The sequence below is a fragment of the Pithys albifrons genome, chromosome 1 (genome assembly GCF_047495875.1).
Source record: "Pithys albifrons albifrons isolate INPA30051 chromosome 1, PitAlb_v1, whole genome shotgun sequence".
NCBI classification, from domain to species: domain Eukaryota; kingdom Metazoa; phylum Chordata; class Aves; order Passeriformes; family Thamnophilidae; genus Pithys; species Pithys albifrons.
Genome location: NC_092458.1, coordinates 26,388,942 through 26,407,265, shown reverse-complemented (window position 1 = coordinate 26,407,265; position 18,324 = coordinate 26,388,942). Strand labels below are relative to the sequence as shown.

Genomic DNA, 18,324 nt, shown 5'->3' with positions numbered 1-18,324 from the left:
TTTTATAGTCATGTAAATAAAAAAGTACAAAAGAGAAAGTGTTCATGGTAAATGGAAGATGTCTAGTGGGGTAAAAAAGGTGTTTACAACTTTGTCTTGGTAAGACAAAGATTTTAGTTAAAGTTCCTGTCTTGCAAAAGGGAAACTTCGTAATTAAACTTCCTGGAGAGACAGTGGGATACACAGTTATTTTAGTTTTAATATGGTTTAAAACACACTTTAAATAATACTATTATAAAAGCACAGGCAGACGAAGTTTTCTTTAATCATATCTCTTCTCTTGTTTTAGGCTTTGAATCTGGCATATTCCAGCATCTACAGCAACTACAGGAATTTTGTTGGTCCCCCTCACTTTAAAGTCATCTGTAGACTTCTTGGATATCAGGGCATTGCTGTGGTGATGGAGGAGTTGCTGAAAGTTGTCAAGAGCTTGGTATGCTAACTGTCTTTAATTTTCTGATATTCCAAATGGCTTCTGAAAACAAAGCGAAAGTAAGATCTTGGATAAAAAATAATTAAAAGAACTGCCATTGAGGTTCAATATAAACTGTGCTTGACAGTACCCAATGTGCTGTGCGAGCAATAGATATGCCACAGTACCCTGAGCAGTGTTTTGAAAACCATGGAATCTCCATTGGAAATTAATTTAATTTGTGGAGATTTATGATGTTAGGGCCTAGACAGATTCTGAAAAAGTATGAATGTTTCAAAATGGTTGATTTCAACTTAAAAGCTAAACTGTAAATTTTCTTTTTTCAAATTTTTTTTTTTGAGAACAGCTGGGTTGTGCTTTCTGCTTTTTGCCTAACTTCAGGGGTGCCACTAATGACATTATTAATAGATGGCTCCTTAATAACAAGCAAGGTTTAATCTACGTGCTTGATTCAGCCGTGGTGCTCAGACCAGATGCTGAAGATGTTATCCATACAGCCTGGCTATCCTGTAACTAGGAAGAGGTTGAGGGGCTGGCTGATTGCTGTATTATTGGTATCTATATATACAGCCATATTGAATTGCAGTTAATTTAAGCCAGAGAAATTGTCTTTTCCTCCCTATCCCTGTTGCTTGTAAGAAGCAGGCTGCCAAAATAATCTGACTGTGCTAGGGGAAAGCTGTAGCATTCATAATTGCACTTCAGGCACTTGACACATTTGGCAGTTTGCTTACAGTAATTCCCACAATGTTCTTAGTGCATTTTTGGTGTTTTAGAAAGGCTGCAGCCTGTTTGAAGAAGTGCTGTGGTCTAATCTTCAGTGAAAGAGGAAAACATGTATATTTTCCAGGGTTTGGGTGTTGGTTTGTTGTTGTGTTTTATAAGTGATTTTTTTGAAAATAACTTAGTGGTAAATCATCTCAATTCATTAAAGGTGACATTGAACACTTGGTCATTTTTAAGGAAGGGTAAAAGGCCTGGGTTAAGGTAACCTGCCAATACCTGATGCAGATGCTCAGATGTGGGGAAACAGATAGGAGGTTCTAGTGGGAGGAAGACAGACTGACTGTAGGCTGGGAACTGTCTCTCAACTGGTATGTCCAGAATAGCCAGTTTGGGCAGTTGCAGGCATACCTGATCATAAAGTTTTTGCTCTTGTTGCTTTTGAAAGCATTCAAATGCTTTTTGAATAGTTTTGAAAGAATTCAAATGCAATTTTTTTACTAAAAACCTGAAAGTTAGTTGGAGAGTAGAGACAATCTACAAGAAGGGAACATGTTTTCAACTTTTTTACCTTCCTTGCCTTAGCTGTTGTGCCACTCTTCTTGTAACAAAAGGTGGGTAATGCCATGTGAAGGAAAGTGCAGTTCTATTCATCTGAAATGTTGCTTTTTTAAATATGGTGACTGGCAGAATTAAACACAAGATTTTTAGAGCTGCTTCAATTCATGTATAGTTTGAATGCAATTTGTCATAAAGTTTTTTAGTTCAATAACACTGACGTGCTTACATACATCTGTTTTCTCTTAGTTACAAGGGACGATTCTTCAGTATGTGAAGACCCTAATGGAAGTGATGCCTAAGATCTGTAGGTTACCAAGACATGAGTACGGCTCTCCAGGTTAGTTCGTGTTTGGTGTTACCATAGCAGCCTTTAATCAGGGGATACTAACCACTGTCTTCTGGATCTTCTATACATCTGCCTTTCCCTCCCTCTTTTGTCTCCTGATAATCAGCAGTTAGTCTGGCTTTGGTGGTTTGGTTTGGTTTATTCCCACAAGAAGAATCACTGAATGCTGGGCTTTCTGAAATTACATAATAAAGTTTTGATACTTCTGTGCGTAGGGTGAAAGGATGATAATCTGTATATAGACAGCCTCACGACATAATTGATCTTGAGCTGGGATGTTCACAGTAGTTTCTATTTCTAGTCTTTCTCATAAGTGTGTTGAGCTTTTCTCTCTCCAAGTTAGCCTCTCACATTTTTTCTGTTTAAATGTCCAATTTAGATAACCCTGATTCACTAGAACAGCCTCTATTCCCTCTTCCTTTCCCCATACCAAATGTAAGATAAAAGGAGTGATACTGCAGAGAGGCAAACTGGTCCTGCCAGAATAGTTATGTCTGAGGCTTGTGTGGGGTGCATCTTAGCTGCTCAGCAGGAGGAGTGACAGTTGCAGGAGAAGAAATGGCTTTGAAAGCTGCTTGCCACTATGAAGAAATAATTGGCTAATTAGTATTTATCACATTGTTCACTGAAATTTTGAATCTGCTTCCCCCCTTCAAAATATTCCTCCTCCACAACTTCTAATTAACTCAAATTAATCCTTCCATGTGCCACCCACCTCCTGAGTTTATTTTTCCAGAGTCGCTTACTTTTATTAAATGCCACTCCAACTGGAATGAGGTTGGTTTTTTTCTGCTCCCCACAGCTTGCTTGACGCTCATTACCAACGTTAAATGAAATTGGTCTTACTAAGTGTTTCCTTCCTGTTTTTCTCCCTGGAGTGTAGAAATGGATGAATCATGATAGTTATAGCAGTGTAAAAATAATGTATCTGGGACTTTTATCCATTCATTAAACTCTTACCACAAAAGCAGTAGGTATTCTCAAATATAGATTGTGCATCACCAGGGTCTGTGATGCTTCAGGTGACTTTAGGAAGCTCACAGTCTCCTGCCAGAAATCCTCACCTGTAAGGACTAAGTATTTGGCAGGAGATGCCCAGGGACTTTAGGAGAAACCTATTCTAATGTTAAAAGGCAATCCATCCTATAGGAAAGGCAAAACTTTACTTGTGCAATGGGACCACACTATTTTGACCTCATATTTACTTTTCCAAGAGAAATGCCATATGATTAGACGGAGATCATAGCAACTGGAATGGGACTGGATCTCAACCCCCCATCTGATTCTCTGCTCCTTCACTGCCCCTGTTCTTGTCAAGTTTTGTCTTGACACATGTGGTTTCCCAATTCTGAACTATTCTAGCAGTGGACACATAATAAGTCCCTGTAGAGTCTCTTCCAAGAAGTGGCAGAGACAGCCTTTATAGCACTGTCATGCTGCCTCTCCTTTTCATTTCAAAGATGCCAGCCAGAAAAGGCCTGCGGAGTCTTCGGGCACCTCCATTCCTCTCTCACATCATGGGAGAATTGACTTTTGCTCTCTGACACCTCCCCATCATGGAGCTGTCTGCCCTTGGAACAGCTCTGACTCATAAAGGAAAATGTTTTCTGTGTTGAGGATGTGGTGTAGATTTTAGCCCTCATCTGGCATCTGGAGAGAAACTGCCAGACTGCAGAAGGGGCTACTCAAAGCCTGCTTGATTTCAGTCACTGTCCTCTCCTTTCTGTGCTAAATTGTCCTCTGTACCTTTTCCATACCTTGTTTATCTGTTTTGTCACAGAAAATGCAAACCAGTATACACCAGCTGTTGTCTGTTCTCTCTTCTGCCTCCAAAAGCTTCCTCAGAAGTTACTGGTTGTAGTAGTAAGCCTGAGTGCTATGGGGTATGTCTGTGTGCTGCTTCTGTTCTTTCATAACAAATCATTCAATCACTTCTTTACAACTGGCACTACCTACCTACACAGACCAGATCTGTGATTCCAGTCCCTAGATCAAATATGTAGATTCTCATCTATCTTGATGTAACATGCATTTTATCCATTCAGAATTAATTTCCTCAGTCCATTCTCCATATGCTAAGTGATTTAAGTATGCTCAGTAAGTAAGCCTCTAGCTCTTTCATACACTTTGGACTTTTTATTTGGAGAGCTTTGTTTGGACTCTGCTGATTGCAATTCCTTGAGCCCTACATAATCAGCCTTCTAGACTTGTGGATTTCTAAATGATTCATTCCTGCTGAAAGGAGCAGGGTACAGGGAGTGGCACCAGAGTGGTTCAGGACTCCTTTTTGCCAATGGGTTTGTTTCCATAGGAACAGTCTGAAGCAGTGGGGAACTTGCTCATCTTGTAGTCATAAAAATATTTGTCTAAAAATACATTAAGCATAAGGATTTTTAAAGGGACCTTTGAAAGTTGCTGAAGCTCTTAAAGGAATATTGGCCTTATAAGAGTTTAAACACAAAATTTCATCCTGGAGGTAACATTTTTTCTTCTATTTTTGAGTATTTGACCGTGGCATTCTTGCTTTTGATTAATGAGTATCCTGCCATTCTGAAGTGTCACTGAATACCATGAGAAAAGTAGTTTGTCATTTCTGCTGCGAGATGAGGCTTTTGTCACTGGTATACCATCCCTCCAAAAGAAAGTTTTTTAAAAATTTAGGAGTTTAGCAAGATATAAACTTGATGAGAAAGTAACCTAGTGTATTTTTAAATAGCATTTCTGTATTTCTTCTTTAAAAAAGCCCAAACCAAACCAAATAAACAAAACATTCAAAGATGGTGCAGGACAAATATTTGTTATCCCAGGCCACGAGCTCTTGAAATCCCATGTGTTCACACCAAAGTTTGGGGAAACCTCCCAGTGCCCCCCATGCTGCTGGCTGCTGTGTTCCCATCTCTCCCTGGGCTGATTGTGTAGTTGGCAACACCTTGTGAGCTGCTTCAGCACAGCAAACTGGCAAAAAAACGTGTCCTCCATCCCTTCTTTTTTTAGAATATTTCAGATCAGATTCCAAGAGGAACTGGAGCATGCCTGAGCTGGGAAGCATGGGGGAGGGCAGTAGTTGGCTGGAGGCTGCTGGGTAAGCACCACTTGGGATGTAGCAGGAGGGTTATCAATGCTTCCTGTTATCCCAGGTCATTGATCAAAATCAGATGAGTAGGAGAATAAGTAAAATGGAGGCATGATGGTTTAAGTGCTTACTGGATGAAGGGAATGTATTCATAGGTTTGTCTGAAACCTGTCCCTTGGAGGAAGATTTCTGTTTTGAAAGACCTACATTACTTAGATGACTGCAAAAGGGCAGTAAGGACTGCAGAAGATCTGCAGTACAATGAGGTATTTCTTTCTGGCAAAATAAACACAGTGCACAGGCTCCATGGTCATAATTCCTGGATATGTCTGTGTACTTAAACCTTATGAATATTTCCACTGAAAGGAATGGCAGGACCATCAATATGCAGAGTTTATGATGCCTCTTGTGAGCCAAAGAAGTATTTGGAGCTAGTGTTGAAGATCTGTATGAAAGTGAACATAAAGGCCACTATAGCACCTGGTTTCTTGGGAGCTGTTTTGCTATTGCAGATTAGTAGATTTTATTTCATAATAGTCAAGTCAGTTCTTTGCAGAAAATAACTCAAAACACAAGTAGACCAAGAATTATATTAAAGATCCAGTTTGTTTTAGTCAGAAATTCAGTTCTAGGAGTAACAGCTCATTTTTATCCTAATCTTTTAGGTACCAGAATTGTTATAAGCTCTGGAACATGTTTGCTATCAGTCTGTAGGTGTGAACAGAGAAATGAAAGGTGACCAAAGTGAAGGAATCCAACCAGCTTTGCGTTGCATGTGTTGATTTGCTCTCACTTCCTAAATTAATTAGTGTACAGACTGCACAGATGAAACTTGGCATCTGCTGTTTGAGTGCTGTTGAGATAGGATTTTGGAAGTAGAGAGGGAACCTAATCCTTTATTAATGTTCTGTACTTTACTGGATCTATTTTACATCAACAGTCTTTGCTTCTGTTGAGATGTGTGTAAATCAGAAGCTGGGATTATAAGATCAATTATTATGGCACCTAATGTCATCCCATCTGCAGGAATAGAAGGATTTAATTAAAATTGCTTTCTTGAAGAGAAAGAGTGAAAACCTTGATTCATTTCCCTTGCAAAATTCTGTGGATATATAACTAACTCAGTAACTTATGACTGCACATACAAATAAAAAACTGGGGAAAGGAGGAAAGTTGTGTGCAGTTAAATGAAATTGACTTTCCTAAGACACTTGTTCTTTTTTCTGGGCTTCGATAGGCATGTGTATTCTTTCATAAAGATACAGCTCTGTGTACTGTTCACAGAAGTGTAATTAAGAATGCTATTGCTCGAACATTAATGAAAACATGATGATGTATTTCTACCACAGGACTCCATTGTGGAGCAGATTGTGCTTTCATCAAAAATAGCCTATGTAGCTCTATAAACTTTCATCTATTTTGCTGGTAAATCAAGCCCTTGATCTAAAGGAAAGTAGTACACAGATAATGGCAGCATTTGGAACAGCTGCATGTTAAATAGTGGCTGTCAGATTCTCAAAATAATGTCACAATTTGTTCATGAATGCATGTGTGTGGGTGTGCATATTTATATGTCCGTATATGGAGACTGGGCCTTTGGGTGAAGAAATAAGGAACTTTCTTAAGGATTTTGAGAGGAGCTCTGCAGCCTGGAGTGGCTGTAAAAGACAACATGTAATTTTTCCGGTATGAACCTCAAGCCTCTTTGGCTTCTACTATTCTGCCGCTTTTGGGTGGCTTTTGATGTCTTGCTTTGGTGTCAGTCACACTTTCAGTATGAATTCCTTGTTGCTGGTCACACTTCTCTGTGCTGCTCCTGGTTTCTCTCTGCCATCCTGCTCCTTTGTATTTGCTGTAGGTGACATGAGTTACTCTCAGAATTTCACTGCCCATGAAAAAAATTTCTCGGCATCTTTCCAGACATCAAGCTTTTTTCTTAAATTCCCCACAAAATCCACAGGCTAGACAGGGGTTTGAGTGAAGTCTGAAAACCCTACTCTTTTCATCCCTGTCGTGGCCAATGGTTGTTTCCATGTTGCAGTAGCAGAATTGCCCTTGCTGTTCTGCTCAGCTTCTGTTTCTCTCCAAGTTGCTCTCCACTCACCATAGAAGCTACAGCAAAAAACATCTCTATGATTGTCCCTGTCGCCAATATCCTCAGATATTTCTCAGGTAGTGCTTTCTTGGAATGGTGACTCGGATGAAAAGTTTACAGTTACTCACTGTGTTTCAGGGAGTCTTCCAGCCCTTCTCTTGGTTCACCATCAGTCTCTGTGTACATGACACAGATACTAAGCACTGGTAGGTATTCTAGTTCGATTTCCTCTATGGCACAGACTTAAGTCCAGGATGACATGATAGACTTTTGCTTCCAGAAAGTCTTGTATGAGGAAAGTATTTGACTTGACTTCTAGCAGTTCATCCTTAGAAGACCTTTCTTTCTAGTCATGGAAACCCTTTCATCAAAAAATATAAAGGAAAATATTAGTGTAACTGAAACACTGTATTGCATGGCCAAACAGCAAATGAAGATTTGGGCAGGGCTCTCCCCACGTGGGTGTGCCCTTCCAGCCTGCACAGTGGATTTTTTTAAGTGGCATGAAATTTTTTTTTTGTGAAAAATTTCCTGCCTTTTCAACCTCATCCTTAAAATACAAATCCCAGTATTCAGCACCACAGCATCCCATTGCCATGGTGGGCAGGGGTGTTTGAATGACAAACACAGTTGTTCACTGCTCCTCACACACCTGGGAATTGCGATCGGCCTGTGTTCTGCAGTGCTGAATGAACACTGACAGCCTTTTCCCGAGCCTTTCATTACGGAGTCCCTGTGTTACGGGGAGGAGGGAGTTGGTGATGTGCTGGCATGACTTGTTTGCTTTTTAGCTAGATGTAAATGTGTTTCTTTTGAATAAATTAAGCTCAGCTAGCACTCACTGTGTCTGACCTTTCTCCATTAGTTTTTCGGTTCTGTTTTTCTACCGAGTCACAGAGTACCAAAGTTAGGTCTGAAATTTATCTCCACTGAATATACGTGGGAACACTCATTTACTGCTAATTTTCTATTGACAAACACTTCCTTGAGATATAGCAGAGCCAGCCCCGCATCCCCTTGTCATGTACTTTACTGATGTTATGTGTTACTAATTTTAATGACATAAGGCTTTTTGTAGAAATGTGGGGGTTAGCTACACAGTTTTCTCCTTCACTGTATGTTTTCAAGTTTCTCTGCTGAATTTGAGGGGTTTCCTTGGAATAGATAAGTTGTAGGCTGTATTTTATATTTGCATGCTCCCCTCAGCCGTTGCGTTACTGGGTAGATATCAAAGTCTAATCTGCTGTATGGGAAGTGTTCATCAGTTGTGTTGACGAAACACATGGGAAGGTGGTGAAGGGCATCTGTGTCCTCTCTCCTTGTCTCCTCTCAATTGCTTTAGGTGCAATTGGGTGGAGATTTATCTGACTTAATTCACTGCAATGGAAATGAACTGCCATATGCAAGATGCAATTTGAAACCTTTGTATGATGCATTTTCTTCTAAGTTGAGGGTTTTGGTGGCTTTTTAAAAGGGACAGGCTTACACAGACAAATGGAGAAATGCTGGTAAAAATCAACTTGTAAAATGCTGAGGGGCTGTCCGACCTGCTGTAGTTCTTTATGCTTTCTCTCCCATTCTGCACATCCCTTTAGCCTCTGCGGTGCTAACAAGGTTGGGTCTCCATGGAAGCTGCTGAGCTCATGGTTTCCTGGGCTTGTCTCTATCCAAGGGACTGCACAACATTTCTGGGGCTGGAGGGTATGGATATGGAAGTCCTCCAGCATGTTATGCATCACTGTTGTTTGGGAGAGGTTTGGTGGAAAAGTCAGATGTTTGTGTAAATTGTATGGTTTTGAAAATCATAACTTTAGCTGTTATTTAACAGCTTTTGGCAAAACTTTGACAGAAATCGTGTTCTGATTATGTTTGTCAGCAGGATCTGACGTACCTTTGTTGGCACAGCTTTACTTGTAATCTCTGTATTTAATTGCTTTGTGGGATTGCAGATCACCTCTGGCCCTGTGGCGCCCTCAAAGTCATACCCTGTATCTTTAGCTCTCTGTCATCCATGCAAATAGCAGCTGTGAATTGAGTGTGTCGGGTGGTGAAGCAGGTTGGGGAACAGAGGTTGGAACAGGACTAACAGCAGACAAGAGCCCAAGCTCTCTTCTGCTCCTGGGTATTTTTTTTCTTACCTCTTACACTGGCTCCATTTTTCATGATGTATGCAGTTAAAACGGTAAGCCCCTTACTGGCTTAACAATTTATAACCTCTGATTTTAGTCCATTTAAATCCTGCTAATTTCAGTTTCCTCTGGGCTGCACATCTGGAGACAAAATTTCATGTGCTGATACATGGAGAGAGAACTCCAAACCTGCACCCTCGGTTAGTTTGTCTAATACAGTGTATGTATGCACATTTGTGCAATCTTTGAATAGGCAAATTGGTTAGAAAATCGGAGTATTTTTGAAGCAGAAATTAAAATTAGCCCTTGTCTGTGTGACTTATCCACCTGCAGTATCTTTTGTCTGCTTTCCTGAGGTAACAAGTGTGCCTGTTGCTAGATTTCATTCTGGCTCCTGAGGGTTTTTTTATTTTTTTCTTTTTCCTTCTCTTTTGATTTCAGGTATCTTAGAGTTTTTTCACCATCAGTTGAAGGACATTGTTGAATATGCAGAACTGAAGACTGTTTGCTTCCAGAATTTGCGGGAAGTGGGAAATGCTGTCCTGTTTTGCCTCCTCATTGAACAGAGTCTGGTAGGTGCCTGCTGTGCTAGTTTAAAATCCATCTGTCTCTCAAAATGTACTCTCATATTTTTGTTACTAACGTCATCAATAACAAGGTTGAAATCTGTGAGTTTGCTATTACTGATGGGCAGATGGGTAGAATCAGTTCCCTGTGCTAATCTCTTACAGTCTTGCAGGGGCTTTCATGTCTGTGAGACAGCAGTGATGCCTGACTTCGCTGCGTGAGAGACACTGCCTCTTGTACAATACATGAGGGTCTAATATTGTGGTCTTCACCATAAATTATAATCACATATAGTGCTGCTGCATTCAGTCACAGGGTGGCTACTCTTTATGTCAATGAGTTGTGTCTTGTACTGTTATATTCCTCTCCTGCATGATGTTCCTGTTCTCATCACATCCTTGTACATCCTCCTTGCTGCTTGGATGGCTGACAGTGGTGCCTGCTCTGGCCGACACTCATCTGTCCCAGTGCGAATGAAACTGTGAAATGTGTCCAGGCTTTCAGCTGATTCCAATATATCTAGATTCTGCCTCACACCGTGCAAACCTGTCCACTGTTGAAGGCACAGTGCTACAATTGCCCTTTATTCCTACCTCTAGTTTTCTTTTCCCACTCTTCTTCCATGTTAATATTTTTTACTATTCAAACTAAATGGCCAGCCTTATAATTTCTTTGTTTTCAATGCTTTTGGGTGCCTACAGAGGGAAAGGTGGGCATTGGTAAATGGACCAGAACAGCAACAGGTGTGCTGCCTTCCCTGCCTTTACCTGCGTTGTGCCACGGAGACTTGGGTGGGGAGTCTGTTCCTGCTGTGCAGGCAGGCACTCTGCCCAGGCTGTGCAGGCTCACAGCGCTGCTGAAGTTGGACATCACGTAGAGAGCTTTGCTGACTGCAAACCAGCCACGTCATTTCCTCAGCAGGCTGGATGGGGGCCTGCTGTTGTACAAAAATAAACCTTCTCTAGGGTCTGTTAAAGCTATTGATGTTAGATAAGGTAATGAATACATGCTGTTCCTCAGAGTCCTGCTCGTGATGTTAGACGATCCCTTCCATGTGGGGGAGAGTAATTTGAGGACCAGGTGACAAGCAGCAAACCTGTATTCAGTAATGGCATAGCTGAAATAGAATGAGAAAATGGATTACTTTGGATTCGGGCTCAGTGAGTACCCAGTAAACAGGCCAGGCAGGTGAGGGCCCTCTCTCCCTCCTGGGAGGATTGCTTGAGGGTATTCCAAAGTGAAGGGGCGGTCCCGTGGTGTAAAGGAGAGCACTCCAGAGCACTCCGGACTCTGAATCCCAAGGACCTGAGTTCCAGTCTCAGTGGGGACCGTCCCCTGGCAGTTCAATGCCTCCCTGCCATCCCATCCTGTCAGATCTCGGATGCTCAGCAGGGTCAGCCCCGGTTAGTACCGGGTGCTGTGACAGTCCCGAGGACTTCACTGTCACTGTCCAAGCTCGCTCAGCCGTGGCAAATGGACCTCAGGACTTAAACAGTGGGGCCAGTTCTGTGCACGCTGAGCCTCACCTAAAAAATCCACTGTGCAGGCTGGAAGGGCACGTGGGGAGAGCCCTTCCCAAATCTTCATTCGCAAAGTCTGGCCACACATTCCAAAGTGACAGCAGTGTGCAGGTACCCTCTTTGGGACACTACATAGGCTACACTTTCTAGTTGTAGACCTGTGCTCACTCCTCTTGGTTTTGCCCTCAGTCATGCCCCAATGTCCTTTCATGTAATTCCATATTTTTCAATTCTGGTCATCCATCGTAACTAATCTAGACTTTACCACAGTGCAAAGTGTAATTCTGAGTACATCTCTGCTAGTGGGTGGGTCTTGTTCTTCTTAACTTCCTAACACATGCACTTTCCTGGTGTTGACGTCAAGGAATTAGACCTGGAAAAGGCACATGAACCCCAGTATGCTGGCCTTACCTAGAGCAGAGCAGATGAACAACTCCTCTAATATTAGTATTGAAGCATTACAAATTACTACAGCCTCTGCTTCAAAAATTAGGAGAATGTCTTAGCAAAGTCATTAATCTTCTTCTGGTTATCTCTGCATTTTCTCTGCATGTACAGAGCAGCCAAGAAACAGGAGACATCTGTCTTCCTTTCCTCTGTCCCTAAAGATGTAAAATACCTCCTAAGATATAGCTCACTGCTGCTGCCATGTGTCTCAGCCTGCCTGGCAGGGAGGTGCTCCCACCACAATAAGCTCCCACTAGGATCATGGGTTGTGGCTTTGGTAAAAATAACCAAGCAGTGAATCATTTTCTTCCCCTGTTTGTCTGCACAGGAGCTGTCTGCCACTTTCCCACCAAAATTACTCATTCTGCATTAGTTTATTTAATAAATGCCCTGCCCTTTATGAACTGTCAGCAGAGGGTGGGAGGAGCGTTGCTGGAGTTTCTTTGGGAATTCAAGGTAACCTGGTGAAATCAAGTTGTCTTTCGGAGTGATCCATGAGGAGAGGGCTGGGAGCAGCTCCCTGCAGTGGTGGTGGAGGCTGGCTGCCCTCTGGTGTTCCTGCAATGGCATCGGCCTGCATTTGGGATCCCACTGCGGGCTGTGGTGCGGTTTGGGGATTGAGTCTTCGGTCCTAAATGCCTCTCGTTTTCTTTTTGTTCCAGTCCCTAGAGGAAGTGTGCGACCTGTTGCATGCGGCACCATTCCAAAATATCCTGCCTAGGGTCCACATCAAAGGTATTAGTGAAGTGAAAATACCTTCCTTGGTAATGTGTTCCACTTTCCTTGCTGCTGCTGCAGTTTTCATGACTCCACCACTGATAGTTACAGGACAGAGGTAACAGACTGAGGCCTCTTTGCCTGGCTGAAAAACAAGTGTTTCTTAGCAAGGCTCTGTGCAAATTACAAGAGGAAGAGGAGGAATGCCATGACAGGGAAAGGCAGGATGGATGCTCAGGGCAGTATTATCCTGCTTTGTGGATATGGTGAGAGACTTTTCCAAAGCTGCAGTTTAGATTATAGAATTGGCAATTAAATGGGGTAGATTTGATCACATCCAGTGCAGGAACTCTGTCTGCAAATAAGTAAAATGTAAGTGGTCCTTGGTCCCAGTAGCTTTTTCACATCCTTTTTACTAAACTGGGTATGTAGTAGTGAATATTTGCAGGATTGCTTCCTTTGGTATCTGTTCTTCTCCTCTTTAATCACCAGAAAGTGACGTGTGCCCCTGCCCCCTCACTCCCAATCCTCTCTTTTTTCTGTGTTGCTCCTCTCTCCTTTCTACTTCATTTCTCATTGCCAGAGCAGCTGATTCATTCTGTGCGGAGAAATCCCATCCGCTAGAAATCTTTGAGAGTATTTCCAGCCTAACAGTAGCTACTTGCATCTCTGCATAATACTAACCAGACCATTGTAAATGGTGTTTTCCCATTTGCCAGAGAATGTTTCCTACTTGCCAGTGGTGAGGGGGTGCCAGCAGCTTTTCTAGCCTTGCTGTACACAAGATTCCATCCTCATTATACCTCACCTTCTACGGACAAGCATTTTATGCATAAGGACAATTTAGTTGCCTTAGTACAAGTGGGGGTCAAACATGTCAGCAGCAGCAGCATAAACAGAGCCTTATATTCTTCCTAGAATTTAGTTAAATGTATTCTACTAAAAATCCTTCTTACTGTATGCACAGTAATGTAACATTTTAAAATATAAATGTATATTTTTCTAAAAGCACAATGAAGATTAACCAGCTAGTTAGAACTAAAATTACCCATAAAAATGACACAGTTTTCTTCCTCACTGAATAAAGGTTGTGTTAAAATTAGAATTTTCTTGGTTAATTGCAATTTATCAGTTCTCTTTTTTTTTTCCTTTTCTTTCAGAGGGTGAAAGACTTGATGCTAAAATGAAGAGACTGGAATCAAAATATGCTTCACTACATTTGGTTCCTCTCATTGAAAGACTTGGCACACCCCAGGTAATCTCTCTCATTTAGGTCAGAGGGAATTTAAGAAATTTCTGAGCACCACAAAGCCTGTCCTGATAGTTCTGTCAGAACTTCAGCTTGCACATCCAGCTCGTTCACACAACAGGATTTTTGTTTTTAGATCCATGAATTTGCTGTATCTGTTAAAGCTCAGAAGTTTAAAACATTTGAGACTGAAGGTGACAGGTTTTGGGGAAAATGCTAATTGGTATGAATGTTGCTATGTGATACCCTCCCAGTGTAAAGTCCAGCCTGGGAACTACTTGCGCAAATTTCACCAAAACCAGTTTTCCTGTGCACATGTATATATATGTTTTAAAAACATTTTATTACTCTTTCAGCCACTCATTTAGAAACTCTTGGAAAAGGAGCTGTCATTTGAGTTGAGCGCTCCTGGCAACAATGACCAAAGAGTGCGTTCTTGAACTGCCTTTGCAGCTTCAGCACTATTTCCCTTCTCTCAGTGTGTGTGGGCCATTAATCCCCTGCTAACTGTAGCAGTTTACAAGCGGTTGAGATATGAATAGTAGAAACCAAGAGCAGAAAGGTCTGAAGCAAAGTTCAGTCTGCCTCGTCATCGGAGGTGCTGCAGTTCAGTAGGTGCCGCTGCAGTAGGAGAGCTCGGTGTGATGGCACGAGATGGGACAGGCCCTGACAGCATTGCCTCCTATGGATTTTGTCTGAGCCTCTTTCTGCTCTCTTTGGAGCTTTCCAGTCTGTAACAGCAGCAGTAAGGGAGATGTGCAGGAGAGCGCAGGCCAGAGCTACTGCCCATAGTAGCGGCAGAGCACTGAACTCGTTGGGTTTGCTTTATGCCTCCATTCAGACAAAGAATTCTTTAAACTTTCCTGAGACAAGTCCAGGACTAGCTTCCTGCAGTTGGTGTCACTTACTTTCAACCCTCTCTGCTCGAAAAAGCTGCTCCATTTTCTATGCATGTTTTTTCCACTTGTATGAGTCCCAGGTTAGTGGTTGCTGACCTCACCTGGGTCAGGAGATATTTCTCCTACAATAAACCAAATGAAACTGAAAAATGTGTTGTATTTATTTTTTTAAACTAAAATCTTGTGGTCAAAGTGGCTTTTACAGGAATTTGCCCTTTGTTTCTCTCCACTTCAGCAAATAGCCATTGCAAGGGAAGGGGACCTGCTGACCAAAGAACGCCTCTGCTGTGGCCTCTCCATGTTTGAGGTTATCCTGACGAGGATCCGCTCTTTCCTGGATGATCCCATCTGGCGTGGACCCCTGCCCAGCAACGGGGTGATGCATGTGGATGAGTGTGTGGAATTCCATCGCCTCTGGAGTGCCATGCAGTTTGTCTACTGCATCCCTGTGGGAACACACGAGTTCACTGTGGAGTATGTACTGCCAGCTGCCAGCAGTCCACCTGCGGGCAACAGTGCTTGGCTTGTCCTCCCTGTCAGGGGTGGTGGGGCTGGGACGGAGGCATTGGTCTGCCTGTCTGCAAGCGCTCAGTGCAAAAACAAGGAAAAAAGCTGCCATCACTGGGAGGGACTCATAATCCTTGAACACAGATGCTATTGTTATCTTTTTAATGAAAATAACCCTGTGTTTTAAGTACTACCAGTGTACAATGAATGATCCCATGACAAACAGGCCCTAGCACATGTATTTCAATAGGGGTCATAGCCCTACAGATGCTCAGCTTAAATAAAATAGCAGAACATTTGTGCATCTATTTCTAACAAGTATTTCTTCTCTGAATTATAAGCAAGAATGAGCACTTGGAATTTAACATGATTAACATGATTTAACCAGGAACTTTTGTTTGTTCTTGGTTTTGTTAATTTTGAGAATATCCTTATTTTGAACAACTGTTGAGCTATAATGTGCTCTTCACTGAGCAATTAGAAAACAGCATAGGACATTTGCTTCCTTTAATGCCTGCAGCCTGAAAGAACAGAGTGGTGTTGAATTGCCACTTTGTTTTCTTTGAAAGAGTTGTTTCTGTTGAAAATTAAATGGAATGCCATAGGAGTCTGGTGGGGAATAAATGTTTCTGGAGTAAGTCTCCATTATGTAGAACTTGGAGGGGCTTCTGTTTTTTTGTTAAGCATTCATTTGAATCACCTGTGGTATCTGGAAAGAAAATTAATATACCAGAGCTTTTGCTTTTTAGATTCATGTCTAACATACTTACTATTTAGTGTAATGGCTGATTACCAAGCGTTTCCTGTAAATATGGTTCTGAACATGTAGGTGAAACCTGCTCTGTGTGGTGTGTTTCCTATTTCAGGCAGTGCTTTGGAGATGGCCTGCACTGGGCTGGCTGTATGATCATCGTGCTCTTGGGACAGCAGCGTCGCTTTGATGTGTTGGATTTCTGCTACCACCTGTTGAAAGTCCAAAAGCACGATGGCAAAGATGAGGTTATAAAGAATGTGGTGAGTTGAAAACATCTGTTCTCTATTTGCCATAGTAGTAAGGAGAGCAACAACTCAGAGATGTTTGTACTCAGATGCAGCGTAGATGTAGCAATGGTTTTCTAGAATGAATGGCCAAGAATGAGGGCACCAGGAACTTCAGTAACAAAAGATTAGGGCATCAATACTGGAGTTTGAAGACTGGTCAAGCAAAATTCTGTCTTGAATATGTGAGATTTTCTTAATGCCTTCCATCTCATGTATGTGCATACAGATAATGACAAGGCTGCTGTAAACTGAACTGTCAGCCGCACTGTCAAAAAACAAAACATGCCTTGGAACTTCCACTGTCTTAGCACTCAAAGGGAAACATTTGTAATGTTGCTGGGAGAGGTGACAGCATTTGCTGCTTTTCTGTCTAAGGCTTTTCATCTCCAAAGCTAATTCCTGTGTGTCTGTTTTTTTGATGTTTGCAGCCTTTGAAGAAAATGGTTGAGAGAATTCGCAAGTTCCAGATTCTGAATGATGAAATAATTGCTATTTTGGATAAGTATTTGAAGTCCGGCGATGGAGAGAGCACTCCTGTGGAACATGTGCGCTGCTTCCAGCCACCTATTCATCAGTCCCTTGCCAGCAACTAGACTTCCCACCTAACGATACTTTTTGCACCTGTTTAGGCTAAAAGTATGAGAAAAAAACCCCAAGAAACAAAACCCACACCTACAGTTTTAAGGAATATTCTCATCTGCATTTTTTCAGTATGCCTGTGCCATTTGAGTGGTGCACTGTCCTCTCCAGTCTCCAAGCACAGTAACTGTATACAATCCATACTTATTTTTCTAGACTAAAATTTTATACACTTTGATTAAAAGCCTGTAAGATTTTTGAACTCTCTTTGCATTCCTGTCCCAAGATGGCCATTTTAGACTGGACTGGTATAATTTTCCCTTGAAGCTATCAAAATAATGGCTGTGGAGGATAAAAACTGCATTCTGTAGAAAAAAAAATTTTAGAAATCAGTGCATATTTGTTTGTATTAGAGCCTTAACTGCTTAATTTGCCTTTATTAAAAAAAAAAGAAAGAAAATCTGAACAAAACAAACTCTGCTGGTGCTTTGTGAGTAATTTTTCTAGTCAGTTGATTATTTTCCCTCTTTGCAAAACTATTCTCTGAGATCTGTATGGAAATGAAAATTAATTAAAGTGTTTGTTTCAAAGTTATTTAGCATGGGGATGACCAATAGTATTCTGATCTTTTTAAAAGGCAGTAGTTTGATTGATTATCATGGGGACTGTTTACTTTTTCCTAATGAGAGCTCCTAACACAATTTATGTTTTGGTTGGCAATACATACCTGTGTACATAAACATGTTTACAAGTGATAAGGAATTCCTGCCTACAGCAATAATCAGGTGAAATCTATCCCAGTACATAAATTCTAATGATGTTAATCATTATTTACATATGGAAAGTGTTTATTACACCTGCTGTATTATGCAAACACCACATCAGTAAAATTGTTTGCAAAACTTGGCAACTATAAAAGTTGAATTTTAAAGCAACCTGTTCAGCCAAAAGTAGTAACTCCTGCTTGGCATAATCCAGGATTGTAGCAGTTTGTCAGCTGGCTGTTGGGATCAACCCATGCCAACCATGCTTCAAGATGGTGAGAACAGACAGAGACGGATAATTCCATGTTCTACCCAGGATATGGATTTCTGGAGGTGTTACTTGGTTAGTGTTTCTAAGCCATAGCATGAGACCAAGAATGCATCCCTTTGAGAACCTGTTTTTCTCTCTTCCCTCTGACTATTTCATGGTTAGGTTACAGCTCGTCTTTTCTCCTGCTCAGCTCTTTCCAGATGCTTCACAGCCAAGGGTACGAGTCCAGTAATGGGTAGAAATGAGCCTCTGCCACAGGGAGTATGCAGGAGATGAGGAATGTTTAGGTATGGGGTGGCAGGAAACTGGATTTTGAGGAACAAAACTAACTTAAAATTCCTAAGCTAAACAGAGGCCAAAGATTTGCCAGACACTCTATAAACAAGTTTCCACTGTCACAGGT

The 18,324-nt window shown here is 41.6% G+C and overlaps 1 protein-coding gene across 2 annotated transcripts in view; it reads left to right on the top strand.

The window, feature by feature from the left end:
* Nucleotides 1-17,480, top strand: part of CYFIP1 (cytoplasmic FMR1 interacting protein 1) — a 77,226-nt gene extending 59,746 nt beyond the window's left edge. For both annotated transcript variants that reach the window (XM_071547909.1, XM_071547901.1), the window contains exons 24-31: nt 290-433; nt 1,964-2,054; nt 9,802-9,932; nt 12,557-12,629; nt 13,772-13,866; nt 14,995-15,233; nt 16,133-16,280; nt 16,736-17,480. In XM_071547909.1, coding sequence (XP_071404010.1) covers nt 290-433; nt 1,964-2,054; nt 9,802-9,932; nt 12,557-12,629; nt 13,772-13,866; nt 14,995-15,233; nt 16,133-16,280; nt 16,736-16,900 — 1,086 coding nt within the window. In that variant the 3' untranslated portion in view covers nt 16,901-17,480. The remainder of the gene's footprint in view (nt 1-289; nt 434-1,963; nt 2,055-9,801; nt 9,933-12,556; nt 12,630-13,771; nt 13,867-14,994; nt 15,234-16,132; nt 16,281-16,735) is intronic.
* The last annotated feature ends 844 nt before the right edge of the window (nt 17,481-18,324 follow it).